General features: G+C 37.9%; 1 protein-coding gene across 1 annotated transcript in view; it reads left to right on the forward strand.

Annotated features, from left to right (window-relative positions):
* POLA1 (polymerase (DNA directed), alpha 1, catalytic subunit) overlaps positions 1 to 17,193 on the forward strand; it is a 280,574-nt gene that overhangs the window by 93,065 nt on the left and 170,316 nt on the right. The window contains exons 27-29 of the mRNA XM_012656317.1: positions 12,934 to 12,966; positions 13,739 to 13,831; positions 16,324 to 16,529. Coding sequence (XP_012511771.1) covers positions 12,934 to 12,966; positions 13,739 to 13,831; positions 16,324 to 16,529 — 332 coding nt within the window. The remainder of the gene's footprint in view (positions 1 to 12,933; positions 12,967 to 13,738; positions 13,832 to 16,323; positions 16,530 to 17,193) is intronic.

Below are 17,193 nucleotides of genomic sequence, written 5' to 3' on the forward strand. Positions count from 1 at the left end.
TAGTAGAGACGGGGTCTCGCTCTTGCTCAGGCTGGTCTCGAACTCCTGAGCTCAAACAGTCCGCCCGCCTCGGCCTCCCAGAGTGCTAGGATTACAGACGTGAGCCACTGTGCCCGGCCATGGGTATCATTCTTGACTCCTATCTCTTCCTAATGCCTCAAATCCAGCCCGTTGCCAAGTTCTGTAGATTCCACTTCCTAAATATCTGTGATTGTCTGTCTCCAGTGCCACTGCTGTTATGCTATTCAGGCCTCATTACGTCTCCCTGGACACTTCCCCCCACCCCAAGTATTCTTGACATGTTTTATAGCCAGAGAGACCTCTTTAAACTGTCAGTCTGCTCATGCCACTCCCCAGTTTAAAGTCCTGAATGTGACTTACAAGACTCTTCACAGTTGGGCCTCTGTCCTACCTTCTCCCTGAGCATTCTAGCCTCAACCATACTTTTTCTTTCCTTCGCCTCTGCAAAAAAAAATTGCAGTTTTTTTTTTTTTTGAAAACATTCTTAACTTTTCTTTAATCACCATTGGGAGTTTCCCTATGTTCTTTGGAGCTTCAAAAACATTCTTCCCCCATCTACCTTTTCCTATTATTCTCTGCGACTCACCTTCTCCTTATACACAATCTGCTTTCATGAACTTTTCACTAACTCCTGCCCCTATTATGCATGTGTGCATGTATGTTTTGTGTGTGTGTGTGTGTGTGTGTGTATGTATTTTCCAGTTGCCTATTTGGTTCTCTACTAGTTGTTATACACTATAAGAGAGAAGGGAGCATGTCTGAATCATTCATCTTTGTGTTCTTTACCATCCAGCACATGAGTAGTGTTCAGTAAATACTTGTTGCTGTATGAATGAATGAGTTCCTTTTTGAGTTTCTAAATGAAAATACAGTGCTTCCTATAATTCATATCAAATTCTTGAGTCTTAGGCTGGGTGTGGTGGCTCACGCCTCTAATCCTAGCACTCTGGGAGGCTGAGGCAGGAGAATTGCTTGAGGTCAGGAGTTCGAGACCAGCCTGAGCAAGAGTGAGACCTCGTCTCTACTAAAAACAGGAAAATTAGCCGGGCATGGTGGCGCATGCCTGTGGTCCCAGCTACTCGGGAGGCTGAGGCAGGAGGATCGCTTGAGCCCAGGAGTTTGAGGTTGCTGTGAGCTAGGCTATGCCACGGTACTCTAGCCCAGGTGACAGAGTGAGACTCCCTCTCAAAAGAAAAAAAAAGTCTTGAGGCTTGACCAAATTAGAGTGTAAATGCACAAAATTCAAAAGTGAATGAGATTGTTTTTTGAGCAGTGAGTAGCCAAATCTTGCATAGCCTTTATATTGCTTCTCCATATTCTGCATCCTTGTCCTAAATGACTTTCCTCTATTGGATCTTTGTTTCTTTCAAAATTTCTCTGGATTCTTCCCAAAGTATAGAAGATAATAGGACAGGAGAAAAGGTGATTGATAAATGAGATTACATTATTTGATTGATTCTTAAATACATAGTTGACCCTTGAACAACATGGTTTTGAACTGTGTGGGTCCACTTATCACTTATACATGACTTTTCTTCCGCCTCTGCCACCTCTGAGACAGCAAGACCAACCCCTCCTCCTCCTCAGTCTACTCAAGAAAGATGATGAAGATCAATACCTTTATAATTTATTTCCACTTAATGGATAGTAAATATATTTTCCTTATGATTTTTCTTAATAACATTTTCTTTTCTCTAGTTTATTGTAAGAATGCACTATATAGTACATATAACATACAAAATATGTGTTAATCCACTGTTGATGTTATTGTTAAGGCTCTGGTCAACAGTGGGAAATTAGTAGTTAAGTTTTGGGAGAGTCAAAAGCTATCTGTGGATTTTTGACTGGGGGGGGGTCAGTCGCCCTAACCTCTACATTGTTCAAGGGTCAACTGTATTTATTCCAGAAGCATGTCTGAACATGTGTCTACAACACATGTTTCTCTGGACAAGCAAACACAATCATGTTTCCCTAAAACTAGACCATCCTTCTGAGAGAATATATATTTTTTTGGAATAGGAACCTTCTGTATTTTAATCCTAGCTAGCTCATAGATCTGTTTTCTGAACTTCTGATAAAATGGAGGGGGGCAAGGGATGCCACTTAGTAAAAAATAAAGAGTTGTAAGAGGGCATGTAGAAAGTTTGGTTAGGATAGAACAGAATTTAGCATTTGACCCTGATACTGAGCAAGGGACTTACCCTCTGAGGTGTTGGGCTTAAAAGTTCTTCTTCCTCTCACCTCTTTTGAAGCAGAGAGTAATGATGGACAGTCTAGTGACTATCTTATCACACACTCATCCTAAAAAGGAACTTTCCAGAAATTAAAAATGCTTCTGTCAAATGGTGATGCAACACCTTGGTCACTCTTTAGGTTCTCCAGACCACCGGCTATATGCTCTTCTAGGATTGAGCTTCAGGCCAGGTGCTCAGTAATGACAAGTGACAACTCGTTAAATCTGCCATTTGTGGGAGCTGGGAGCTCAAAGTTTTCTGTTCAGATTTTCCCATGACCTCAGTCATAAAGAAAATGTTACAGATTCTAGAAAATGCTAATGTCCTTTTTAGCTGTATTATCTTGATTGCAGTGCTTCAGAATTGCCCAACTTCATTATCTGAGCATAGCCAGCCTGACGCCTTCTTCTCAAATAGACAATTATGATCAATTAAGCACTTTCAGGCCTTATAGAATACTTAATTTTATTAGTCAATTATTTGTGCTTTGAAAGAGTTAATGGTAGCTACCCAAGCCATTATTAGAAATTAGAATGTCCCAAAATAGAAAGGCTATTTCCTTTGTGTGTGGCACTGCAGTGGAAAATGCCAAGCATAGTTTTTACTGAGTTAAAGGGTGAGAGAAGGCGGGGTGGGGGAGAAAGTTACATGTAAATCATTTAGCCATTAACCTAATGGGTGGGTTTATAAATCCTATTACTATAAGCCCTTTTCATTTCCACTGAGGCCTGGTGCATGCTTGATCCCACTAATGTAAAATTCATTCCGTCTAAGTGATTACTGAAGTAAGACACTTTGAGTCAATTTTAATCAGGTTGTGTGAAACTTGCTTGAGTGCTGATGTTCACTAAAGCACGGACATAGTTTGGCCGTGTCTTAATTAGCCCCCCAGATGAGTTATACAAGGAGTCAATCAGGGAGCCAATCCTCTGAGCCTTTTGACATGTACATGTTTTTCTGTGAGGGAAATACACTGTAGGTAGGGGCCGAAAATACCCAGCTCAAAAGCAAGGGGCAAAGACCTTTGGGTGGGTGTGTTTCTAGTCTTACGACCATTATGTGAATCCTAAGGAATCTGAAAGCTCTATTCTTGTGACTAATTGGAGCATCCTCAATGGTACTTATGTTTAAACAAATAAAAATTTCAAGTTTGATGAAATATGTGGACCTTCTTCCTAGAAAAATGCATATAGGCATGCATTCAAATCTTTGCTAACAGTTTTAGGGGATTTTCCGATTTCTTGGCCTTAGGTTAATATCTCCTTCTCTAGTTTTAATCTTAGTGCCTTAGGGTTTTTTTTTAACTGGGAATATGATATTTAAGTGTATAGCCTCATACTTGAACTCTTGTGTTGGTGAGTAGATTTGGTTCAAGTGTGCTTTAAGGCTAGTTCTCAAAAGCTCTCCAGGGTCCTGTGTCAGGTATAACCCCAAGTATGGCAGCAATGCATGTAAATTCAAGTGAAATATATGGGATGTGAGGCTTCTAACCTGGAGGTTGGAGTGGAGGAGGAACAGAGAATAAGAATGTTGTGATAGGAAGGTTTCTTTAAAGGTGAAAACAGTTTTTAAAGGTGAGAATGTAAAGTGGGTCTTTAAAAATTCACAGGACGAATAAATATTCACACTGGAGGCAAGAAATTATAAGACAGGAGAAATTCACTTTTCACATATTCAAAGCCATAGTTTGTGATATTTTAAGTTTGGGGATCAAAATTAGAGCCCTGTCAAATTGTAGGGCAATACTTGAGAGATACTCATAAATAACATTAAATGTGTCTGTTAGGGAGGAGAAAACTTTCAGAAAGCATTGTTTATTCAACGTGTTTTATATTCTTCACACATGAGCTACCAGAAGGTCTACGTTGTAAATTGAGGATTTAAAACAAAATCAGTTTGTCTGGAAATAAGAGTTGTTTGGGAGAGGTATACTTTTAGTCAAGTTCATAATTAATGGGCCTTTATCATTGGGGTAGAAATCATTTCTCTTGAGTGAATATTTGTTTATATAACATGCATTGTGTTTGAAGGTAGGATCAAAACCAATTCACTTGTCACTTCTTGCATGGATAGAGCCAACATTTAAATGCGTACTGTGTGTGGGTTTAATTGCTGCTTTTTGTAACCAGCTTTAGGGTCCTGTTATTGTGGAGATGCACTTTCAATTGATAATGGCTTTGTTCTTCTGAAGCTGGACCACTGGGGATTTTCCTCCTTTTAGTAGAGCCTAAGAAATAAATATTTATTGAATTACTACTATGTGCCATGACCATGGCATGATCATGACATGATCTCTGCCTATAATTTGCTTAGTCTCTTAATCTTTTGTAATACAGTAGTATGTTGTGGTATGTACAGTTGCTTTGGGAGGTACATAGGACTAGCATACTCACGAATATCATTGGGTTGAGGAGGCTGGAGAAGGCTATTCTGACAGTATAAAGTTCCTTGTAAATTAAGTGGGTGTTAGGTAATAATAATTTCTTAACATTTATCAGAGACTGTACAAAACAATGTATATACATTGTTACATTTGATGATCACAGTAGCCCTATTATAAGGAAGCTTCAGTTATCTTCATTTTACAGTTGAGGAATTGGAGGCTTAGAAAGGTTGTATTGTTTTCCTGAGGTCAGAGCTTATAAACAGTGTTGTTAGGATTTGAACCCAGGTAGCCTGTATTAGTGTTCTCCAGAGAAACAGAACCAATAGGATGTATGTATGTGGATGTGTGTGTGTGTGTGTGTGTGTGTGTGTGTGTGTGTGTATGTACATATATATATGTACATACACACACATATGTAGAGGGAGATTTATTTTAAGGAATTGGCTCACCCAATTGTGGAGGCCGTCAAGTCTGAAACCTGTAAGACAGGCCAGCAGGCTAGAGACCAAGGGAAGAGTTGATGTTTTAGCTGTCTGAAGGTAATCTTCATTCCTTCTTCCTTGAGGACCTCAGTCTTGTTCTCTTGAGGCCTTCAGCTGATTGGAGGGGGTACACCCACACTATGGTGGGTAATCTTCTTATTCAAAACTGACTGATTAAAATATTAATCTCATTTTAAAAATACTTTCACAGTGACATCTAGACTAGTGTTGGCCAAATATCTAGGCCTAGCCAAGTTGACACGTAAAATTAGCCATCACACAGCCTAACTTCTCAACTCACACTTTTAAACACTTGAGGAAACAGCATGCAAAAAGCACAGAAACAAAAGAGCATGGCCTGTTTAATGCATCCAAAATACTTTGGGAATGCTGAATTGAAGGATGCATGTAGGAAGCCTTAGAAGATAAGCTAGGCCTCAACTAGATGAGTCTCAAGGTGAAGCTAATTCAAGGGATTTGAATTTCATTTCAAGGAATGCACTTGAGAAAGAACACTGGCAGAGTGTGAATAATGGCTTGGAAAGTAGTGATGCCAGAGACAGGTAGGCTAAGTGAATGATGAGGGTCTGAAGGAAGGACATGGGGATGCAGAGAAGGTGCCACATTGGAAAGCTACAATATAGGGTAGGACATGCTGGCTCATTGGATTAGAAAGAAAGCCAACCCTTTGTTTTGGTTAAAGTTTCTTGGAGGGGGCATTTATCATGTTTGGAACTGGTTGAGGGTTTGGAGGAGATGAGTGGGGTTTAGAATGCATGCTTATGGGACCAATAATTGAATATGGACCTGGAGAGAGAGAATGTTGAGTCATCAGTGTATATCAGTGATTCTCAACCAGGGGCAATTTTGTCCTCTCAAGAAACATTTAGCAATATCTGGAGACAATTTCGGTTGTCACAACTGGAGAGAGGAAGAATGCACAGGCATGTGTGCACACTTGTAGTACTGAAGTCAAGTGGGTAGAGGCCAGGGATGCTGTTAAATGTCCTACAATGGACACAGGATAACTCCTCACAACAAAGAATTATCTGGCCGACAATGTCAATAGTGCGAGATTGAGTATACCACATATACTGGTGTATATGTGGGTGTGTGTATATACTTTCTGGGGGTGGAAAAGAGATCTGAGTGTTTTTATGTATTGTAAATATGCCTACCCATTTATGTTAAGTGCATAAAGATGTAAGCTGACAACTTGTGAGAACTTACATATTTCTAGTTATTTTACAATCACAGCCCTCAAAAGCAACCTAGAATTTGGGAATATGTTCTTGCAATGCTAATTATCCTTGTATATATTAGTGCCTCCATTTCTCTAATATTAAACAAGTGAATGTGGTTGAAAGACAAAACAATCAAACATAATGAAAAGACATTTCTGCATGTCAAACTTGGATTCTAGATTTTTGGATCTGAGAAGAATCTCACCCTCTTCATTTTATAAATAAGGATGCTGAGACCTAGAAATAAGCTTGGTCCCAAATCACTTAGCTAGTAATTGGCACTTTAAACAAGTACTCAGATTTCAGACCCCTAACTTTTTAAAACTAATATTTGTATAGCATTTTATCTTTGCAAAGCACCTTTTCAGCATACAGTTCTTTTTATTCCATACTAGCTCAGGGAACTTGGTGGTAGTGTCACCTCAATGTTAGAGAAGGTAGAACTAAGGTTTAAAAGCAGTAAGTAACCCAGTTTCACAAAAGTGTTACGTGGTGAAGAGAGAAAATAGGGTTCTTGTTAAATCCATAGCCCTTGTTTCTTGAGCATTTATAGAGAAGACACACATCTAAGAATAACAGAGAATAGGAAAACAAGAAAAAGGCAGTCTCATAATGGGGATGAAATAAATGTTCATCAAGTGGGAGAACTGAATAACACTGAGTCCTGCTTGGAAACTGCTGAAATTTGGAATAGGGAGCACTTAGATTACCAAGTATCATAATATTTATATTTCTTCTACTTTTCTCTTCCCTGTCCTTCAAAACCATTCATTTTTACTACCTCTATTATGCTAATGTATTTTTTTAAATTTCCAGTTTATTTCTAATTTTATGTCATTGGTAACAGAAGAATCCTAAAGCCATTGAGATTTCAGTTGTCATTCTCTTTTTGCAGTATTTGTTTAGAATTTGACCTTAGTCAACATTTTCTTGTAGGATTTTCATTGTGTTTAATATCTGAATCATATACCAAAATGGGTTTGATGTTAGTGGGTATTACTATAGTAAACATATGTTTTTGGAGGAGGATCTTGAAACTTTTTTTTTTTTTAACTATGGAAAGCTGGCGTTTTCTCTCTTGTTTAGTATTACTAAGCACTGTTATAGTCTGTAATAGCATCTAAAACATTTCATAGCCTTTGAATGCATTGCAAGACAACAGTAGTCTGTTTTAACAAGACATTAAGATCCAGTGTCATCCTGGACTCGTTAGGAGAACCTATAAATACACATCTCAGTAGTAGTTGGTCTTAGGTTGTTACTGTTGTTAACCTTGGTATAACAAACATGCTCTTTCTACTTAGTAAACTATATCGTGGGTGTATTTGTGAACAAATTATTTTCTTTAGAAAACAATATTTTCATACACATTTTAAATTTCCTTTCTAGTCCCCACCACCCTTCCCCAGCCTTCAGAGGCTCAGATTGGGGTTAAAATACCTTTTCATATTATTTTAATTATTGCTCTCCCCACCTCCACCCCTTTCCTGTTTCCCCCTCCTCTTTTCCCCTAACAGCACTGTTCTGCAAAGCCTGCAATGATTGATATGATGGCAGTGCTGTCATTCTTTTTAACCAAAAAAAAGTCATTTTTGTTCTAGTTATTTTAATAGAGTCCCATTAAAGATGTATTGCTGACTGAAATATCGGCATGAAGGGCTCTCACTGAGCTGAGCCCAGGAATTAAGAAGTCAGGAAATCGGCTGCTGCATTGCAAGAGAGCCTTGTGTGACACCGAATCTCCTGATTGGGGAGATCATTACTGCTATTATGACTCGACTTGCGTAGGAATTTTAAATTCCATCTGAATGTCAGTAATAACCCTCTTAGCAAATTATCCTGAATAAAATCACGAAGGCATTTTATATAATAGGTGTTGAATTACTGGATAGATTTGCTAATTAAATACTCTTTGTTCTGCTGCAGTTGACATTACAGGGTAAGATCTTGAACAATTATTCTCAACAGCTGTACTTTGTTAAGGGAAAAATTAACCACAAAGTTTATTTTTTTACACTTGGAGTTGGCAGATTTTTGAAATGTGCTTGAAAAAATTCCATCATCCAATTGGTAATGAGTAGATAAATATGCAGGTGTTGCTGTGAAATCAGATAACTGCAGACTGCCTTATTAATGAATTTAGCAAGGCTTTATAGCCCTGTTTTCTAGCCGTTGGCACTTATAAAATGATTTTCTGTCAGAATGGATAGCCTTAATATTAGGCTTGTCACTTCGAAGTGAACTTATGAATGGTCATTTTGTAATCACTGTATCTTGTGTCCAGTAGACCTTTCTGGGTAACTCTGGTTATTTAAAAAAAATGCATTTCCTCAATGAGGAAAATATCTGTAATGTATAAGTTTTTGATTGTTGGTTTCTAGAACAGTCATGTGGTATGGTTTCTTTTTTTTTTTTTAAATAAGGCAGTGGGACGTAATGAAAAGAAAATCAAACATAAGGTCCAGCTTCTAGATCAAGCTCTTGACTAGCTGTTACTTTGGAAAAAATCTCAGAGCCTAATTTTTCTCATCTGTCAAAGGGGGCTTATAACACTGCATACTCTATAGGATTATTCATTTAGCATTCTATAAATATTTATTAATAGCTCCCGTGTACCAGGCCCTCTGCTAGATACTAAGAATTTGGTAGCTTACTGGGCGTCCAACAGCTGAGCCTTCCCCAGTGATTAGTTTGATTGAGGGCGGAGCCTGAGGGTGCCTTTGTAGTGATCCTGGTCATTAGCACTTGGGGATAAGCATTGGATGGGAGAGGGCACTAGGGTACCCACCATCTAGAACTGCTTAGTGAAGAAGCATGAAAGATTAGGGGTCAGCCTGGTTGTGGGTTATCTCATATAGAATAAAGAGTTGACAAGTTGTGGTGAGGACCTTGAACCTGAGACAGCATTATCATCAGCTATTGGTGAGGTCCACTGGAAAGATGGTGATTAAAACTATCCACAGAAATAGTTACAATCTCTATGGAGACCTATTGAGTTATATTTATAAAAAATTTTAGGCCAGGTACCGTGGTGGCTCATACCTGTAATCCTAGCACTTTGGGAGGCCGAAGCCAGAGGATTGTTTGAGGCCAGGAGTTTGAGACCAGCCTGAGCAACATAGCAAGATCCTGTCTCTACAAACAATGGAAAAATTAGCCAGGTATGGTGGCATGCACCTGTAGTCCCAGCTACTTAGAAGGCTGAGGCAGAAGGATCTCTTGAACCTGGGAGTTTGAGGTTGCAGTGAGGTATGATGACACCACTCACTGCATTCTAGCCTGGGCAACAGAGCAAGACCCTGTCTCAAAAAAATATTTTTTAAACCTTTAAAACTTTTGGACCAGTAAGTTTCGTTGTAGGGATTTATTTTGTTACTGGCAGATTTGAAAATTATGTATGTATAAAGATTATTTGTTAAAGTATGATTATAATGGTAAAGAGTAGAAACAACCTATATGTTCATTAATAGTGCACAAGTTAAATAAATTATGATCTATTCATACAATGGAGTACTATGTAGTCATTAAAAAGAATAAGGCAACTCCTATGTGTGGATTTGGAATAATCTCTAAGATAAAGTGTTAAGTGAAAAAGGAGTTGCAGCATAGTCTATAGTTTGCCATTTCTGCAAAAGCATCATCCCCCAAAAGGTTTCTGCCACCAAAGAGAAAATCGTTTTGGTAGCAGCCCTCAGATTGTGCATGGAAATGGTTGTGAGTTGGTGGCAGGATAGAGTAAGGGTGAATAATGGATCTGAAAGGTAAAGGTTGCCATTTCACATTGAAGGTGCACTCAGGGATGACATAGTAGGTTTGGTTCCCTCTGAAAGAAGAGTAGAAGAGATTGGTTACTGAATATGCAGAGTTGTAGTAAAAGGTTGACAAATTGTTCCTGAGGTATTTTACTTAGTGTAGGTAACAGTTACCTTATGGAGTTCTTCATTGTGATGAGGAAAGCTAAGCCTAGCAAGGTGGAAGAGTCAGAGAGTAAAGAGAACTCTTGATAAGTGGTTCTGTCCTCACTATGATTGACTTGACTTGGGTTGATCTCATTGTTGCCCTTTTCCCAAAGGAATTGTCAAGTATTCTCCCGCAATGCATTTCCCTGTAATTTAAATGTTAAAAAATGAAGATGAATGGGAGGAGAGTGAATTTTTTTATAAGTTAACTAAATTTTAGAGTTTAGTGGAAAAGTAATTGGGATTACTGTGGGACCTATCAGTCAACTGGCAAACAGTTTGTTGAGTGCCTGTTGTGTGTGAAGTCTTTAGTTAGGCACAAACATGTGCTCTGACTTCCAGGAACTCATGGGCTAGTTGAGGAGGTGGGAGGAATAAACTGTCAACTAATAACATAAAGCATCATTCAACTACTAGTAGAATAGTGCAAGCAGAGGTCAGAGGAGAGAGATCACTATGGGCTGGTCCAGTCAGCTCAGGCTTTATAGAAGGATTTAAGCTGAGGTTTGTAAAATTCAATTACAGGAAGAGGACTGGGGAAGAAATTCCAGGTAGAGGACACACTACATGAGTAAGAGCATGAAAAGACAAGTCTGTACACAGTTAACTGTTGGAGGACTGGGAAATTTATCCTGCCTGGCAAGAGGGTTTGTGTAAGGGAATAATAGGCTGTACAGGTGGAGCAGTGGTTTAGGTACAATTGCAGAATTTGGTCTTGATCTTGTGGGCATTGGGAAGGCATTGAAAACATTTAAGATATTGGTAACAATACATTCAGGGTGGGTTGATGAGACCTAAAGCCAGTTAGAATTTTGCAGTAGAGGTGCCAATTGGTTAACCCTCAGTGATAACCCCACCACCGTGGAGTCAGGTGCTTTCCACCTGTGGCCTACCCTGCTCAACATGTTAGCTTGCACCCTAGGCATGGCCCTTCATGATCACAGTGATGGTTGCTGCTGCTCCAAGCAGCCCTCCGTCTAAAAAGGCAATTTTTCTTTCCACTTGTACTCAGTAAGGAAAACCTTTCACAGAAACATCCTGCCAGAATTCTCCTTACCTTTAATTGGCCAGGATTGTGTGTTGTCACAGCATATGTCTAAACTGATCACTGTTTCCAGAATGGAATTACCATGATTATCTTAGGCCAGTGGTCCTTAACCCAGCTTACAATGTAAGAATCATCTTGGGAGCTTTCAAAAAAAAAAAAAAAACTATTGGGACCAGATTTTTTTTCTTTTTTTTAAAGATCTCCAGGTGATTCCACTGTATAGCCAATATTAAAACCACTGGCTTCTCCTAATCAGAATTCCCCACCTCCCACCACCCCCAGGATGGGGGAAGGGCTTCCTTCTCTAAGAACATAGGACAATGAACATCTGAACAAAATTGGGAGATAGTAATAAAGGGAAGGGGGCAATAAAAATGGAAAGTAATGAGTAGATATAAAAGATACTCTAAAGACAGGATTTACAGAGCTCTGCAATATAGAGGACAAGAAAGAAATGACACCGTGAGGTTTGAGCTTAGTTGACAAGGAGACCTATTGAAGTAGGAGAAAGAGATGTAAATGAGGTAAATCTTTATCTGGCCCATTAGAAATGTGACTTCTGGTTTAGACTGATGCTTTGAAAGATGGGCGATAGCAGAGAAGCAATAGCATGGAGTGACTAAGACCTCATGCTCTGGAGTCAGAGTGCCTGGATTCATATCCTTTTCCTGTCATTACTAGGACACATTAATTACTTTGTCTTTTGGCATCTAACAAATGAGGATATTAATAATAGTTACCTCTTGGGGATCTTGAGGAATCAAATGAGAAAATGTGTGAGGTGCTTCCTGCATAGTATCTGGCACATTTTAAACACACATTCTCTCTCTCTCTCTCTCTCTGTCCTCATTATATCATATTACTACCTTTTAAGAGGGCTTCATTTGTTAAATATGTGTTACTTCTGAACCGGCTCAAGATAATTTATATCAGTTTTTATTTGTGTCCACATTATAACCTATATATCTCTAGTCTGTGGCTACATAGGCCTGGGGACAGACCCATCTACAGATAGTATTCATAAGTTTGTCTTTATTCACTGAATGTACATTGAGCTCCACCTTTTTACTGGGTGCTGTGTTAGCTACAGGCAATATAGTGAAGCTCTGCTCTCTGCCTTCAATGAATTTAGTCTAGAGAAGAATTTTAAATCTACTGCATATATTTTTTTTTTACTTTTTAAGATCCTGAATACCATGAGTAAGAATTGCCGGATTTGAAGTGCTTTGTTAAGCTTTTTTTTTTAGCTATGCAGTTCTATTTAAATCTTAGTAATGAGAATAGTTTGCCTTTTTGTTATATTATAAAGGGATATTTTACTGTGTGTTTATTAAAGATATATATGTGCTTGTATATCTCTGGGTAAGAATCAGCATAGTGTCAAACTTATCTTTGGATTATGTTGATGTTGTTATTTTGAGAGTTGTCATTAGAAAACCTTCAAGAACTTTAAAAATATACGGAAATGGCAGATCATTGGGAGTTACCTATCTCTATGTGCTTATATTTATGTCTTTGTAATTGTGCAATGTATTAATCTTGACTTTTGTTTCATTTAGATTCTGATGCATACGAAAGAGATGGTACAGAAGGTAATGCTGAGCATTTTCATTGTATGAGAACTCTTAAATATCATAACTGGTGACGTTTTTGTATTCAAGGAAAATTATAACCCAGACAAACTGGAAATTGCTTCTTAGGATGCCTAGTTTACATTTATAATCCCTCCTAATGGATTACAGCTTTTTTCTTTTACCAACACTGATATGATCTAGCCCCTGCTTGAAGCCTATATGTGAGTGTTTCAAGCAAATTAGTAACAGTGCTAATTAGAGTTTATTTCCAGGCCTTTATACTGTATGTGCTCTAGTGTTGTTTGTTATGATTGATTTTTTTTGGCACTCTTCATATTCTACTAAATACTGTTTGCAACTGTTAAGAATTTAATATGGATTTGTGCCCCTGAATTTATAAAATCCATTATGTTTCCGCTTCTTAAATTGCCATGACCACAAGCATGTGCTATAGTGGGTAAATATAGACCCATTTCCTACTCTTTTATTCTATTTTTTTCTCATTATTCAATTCCATATTTTGTTTCGGTTTAAACTAGATACAATTCCTCTTCCACTCCACTCTCAGTTTTAAGAAAATTTGGGAGATTTTCTTAATGTCATGATACCCACCTTTCTGGTTTATAGGAGCTGAATCTTTAATTATATACCCTGACAATATGGATAATAACATAAACTTTTGAAAAGTCAATGGAACCTATAATTTATGTAGTGTAGAAAATCTTTAATTTCATTGTGTATAATGGTCACTGTGTTTTTGTTAATTTTTATAATTTTTGTTTTTTACTAGATGAATCTTGAAGTTATTTATGGAGATACAGATTCAATTATGATAAACACCAATAGCACCAATCTGGAAGAAGTATTTAAGTTGGGAAACAAGGTAAGATAATTTTATGGAATTATCTTTTTTACCTATTTTTGTGAATTCTGTTTTTAACATGGAACACCATAAATTCATGTATATGTACATATGTGTGCTACTGAAAATAACAAATTTGGTGCCTCTCAGTTCTTCATTCTCTTTATATTTTTCTGACTTCTATTCCAGTTGTTTGTTTTGAGGGTAAAATTCAAAAGTATTAGGTTATTAAGTATGAAATGTCTGATTTCCTTAAGTACTAAGTTTGGCATTTGATAATCTCTGACATTTCACTTTGACACTTCTTGTTTTATTTTTGTGAAGATACATCCTCAGTCTTTCAAATGTATGTTTTGGCTTGCAATCATCTTTCAAAGTTTTTTTTAGAGCAATTTTTGTGAAACCAGGGATAAGTCAAAAATTCGTGTTATTTTCAAATATGAGTTCCGTCGTGGAACCAATGCAGCACAAACAGCTCGAAATATCGACGAAGTGTTTGGGAAGGATGTGGCTAATGAATGCACAGTACGTTGATGATTTGAGAAGTTCTGTTCTGGTGATTTTAATCTTGAAAATCAGGTACATGGGTGACCTGAATCCAAGGTGGATAATGATGAGATGAAAGCTGCAGTGGAAGTGAATCCATCTCAACCTACACTTGAATTAGCAGTAAGGTTTGATGTTACTATTCCAACAATATTGGACCATTTAAAATAAATCAGCAAGGTAAAGAAGCTGGAGAGATGGGTTCTGTGTGAATTGAATGAACTTCAGCAGAGATACTGTCTCAAATCTTGCCTTTCTTTGCTGTCATGACATAGAGGCGAACCATTTCTACACCATATTGTTATGTGTGATGAAAAATGGGTTCTTTTTGACAATTGCAGTGTTGGGCACAATGGTTGGATAAAGATGAAGTGCTGAAACACAGCTAAAACTGAATATTCACCAAAAAAAAGCTAATGTTGTGTGTTTGGTGGTCCAGCGCTGGTATTATCTACTACAGCTTCATGAAAACTGGTCAACTGATTACAGTGGATGTCTACTGCACCCACTTGGATGAAATGATGAGGATGCTTGCAATTAAGCAGCCAAGATTGGTCAGTAGAGACAGGCCAGTCCTCTTGCAAGACAATGTTCAACTACATGTTGCACAATGCCACTCAAACTACAGAAGCTGGACTTGGAAACTCTGTCATCCACCATATTCATCAGACCTTGTACCAACTGACTACCACTTCTTCCAAGCTTTGGACCACTTCTTGCAAGGAAAAATATTCAATTCCCAACAAGCTGTGGAAAACGCCTTTTGCAATTTCGTCACCGCTCACTCTCCAGGCTTCTTTGCTGCTGGCATAAACGAGCTACTGTTGAGATGGCAAAACTGTGTCGATAGTTTAGGCACATACTTTGATTAATTGTACTGCTTCTTGTTTGAGACATAGTAAACTACACTTTTGATTTGAAATCAGACATTTCATACTTAATGACCTAATAATTATATCTTCCTTAAATGATAGATTTTTCTTTTGGACACAGTATAAGCGTCGTAAGTATAAGATGTGGTCACATTAGTACTTACCACATTGTCTTTTCCTAAGGAAATACATATCTAGTTTCATGCAGATGCATTTTATACATGGATAAATACCTACCTACCTACACACATACACACACACACACACATATCTTTAATTTTTATAGGAGTGCTGAAAATATATTTGAAAAAGCAAGGGGACATTTTTAAAATAATCATTTGTAGCCTCTTAATAGCATTCACAATTAGCAACTGTTTCTTGAGCACTTGCTATGTTAAGATTCTGTCCAAATAAACTAAAACTAAGATATCATCTTTCAAACATAACAACTTCCTGTCTTTCTCTCCTGGAATGTGTGGAATTTGAACTGTAGTATACACTTGAGAGCAAGCCTGGCATATTGTACTCATCCTGAGCCTTGAAAAGCTATATATTTTCCCTAGAGATGATGGTCTGTGCCTTGACCCTGTTAGTAAAGACCAGGGGACTGTTCATGTATTTCTTTAGCATGTAGTTATTTCCTTATATTCAAGGTGTTAAGGGAGATCTTAGACATTATTTTAACAGTCCAAGTTTTATTTATTTCTGGCCACATATCTACTTGTTGGACTGTCTAATCACTAACTAAGTCAGTAGTTTGAAGACAAGTACTGTACATGTGTATTAAATCTTTAGATTCAAAGGAGACTGTTTCATAATTTTCATGTATTTCCAGGGACGGATCCAGCCAATCCTGTCCTTTGGTTGAGTGGCAAATATATTATTGTCTCTGTTTTTTAATCCATTTTTGTCCCTGTGTTTTTCAGTGTCTTTGCATTGTGCCCAGTACAGTATCATGTTACATATAAGCTGAGTAAATGTCTAATCTTGTATGACTTCAAGTTCTGTTTAGATTAACTTGGGAATTTGTAACATGTTTATCTTCTCCCCATTAGGTGTTTCAGAAGTTAGTATTAATGTTTGAAATTTTCACAGGTAAAAAGTGAAGTGAATAAGTTGTACAAACTGCTAGAGATAGACATTGATGGTGTTTTCAAGTCTCTGCTACTGCTGAAGAAAAAGAAATATGCTGCTCTGGTTGTCGAGCCAACTTCGGATGGGAATTATTTCACCAAACAGGAGCTGAAAGGATTAGATATAGTCAGAAGAGATTGGTGCGATCTTGCTAAAGACACTGGAAAGTGAGTTCAGCTTTCAGTTTTGCTTTTGTTGTTTGTCTTTAAAAAATTCAAGTGTGAATGATGTGTAGAATGGGTATGAGACTACCAAGCACAAGAACATAACTTCTTTTTTGTTATTTTTATCATCATTATTGCATATTGAGAGTTCTTAACTTATTTAGAGTGGAATTTTGCAAGTAGATTAAAACTTTAGTAAAAGGTAAATTTTGGGGGTAAGAAATGCTTGCTGTAAGATACTTCTTATGAGTTTTAACTTGTGATGAGGGTATACCTTTATGCCTCAGATCCTTACGGAGTTGATTTCATTGATGTTGATTTATTTTGCTTTAATGTTCCTATTAGGAAGTGCCTTGCTTTGTGCTCTTGAATCTTTGTAGAGCCCTTGAGAAACATAATTGTTAAGATTTTTGGCCGGGCGCGGTGGCTTAGGCTGGGTGCGGTGGCTCACGCCTATAATCCTAGCACTCTGGGAGGCCAAGGTGGGAGGATCGTGTGAGCTCAGGAGTTCGAGACCAGCCTGAGCAAGAGTGAGACCCCATCTCTACTAAAAATAGAAAGAAATTGGCTGGACAACTAAAAATATATAGAAAAAAATTAGCCGGGCATGGTGGCACATGCCTGTAGTCCCAGCTACTCGGGAGGCTGAGGCAGGAGGATCGCTTGA

This window comes from Propithecus coquereli, unplaced genomic scaffold, assembly GCF_000956105.1.
Source record: "Propithecus coquereli isolate 6110/MARCELLA unplaced genomic scaffold, Pcoq_1.0 Scaffold50, whole genome shotgun sequence".
Lineage (NCBI taxonomy): Eukaryota > Metazoa > Chordata > Mammalia > Primates > Indriidae > Propithecus > Propithecus coquereli.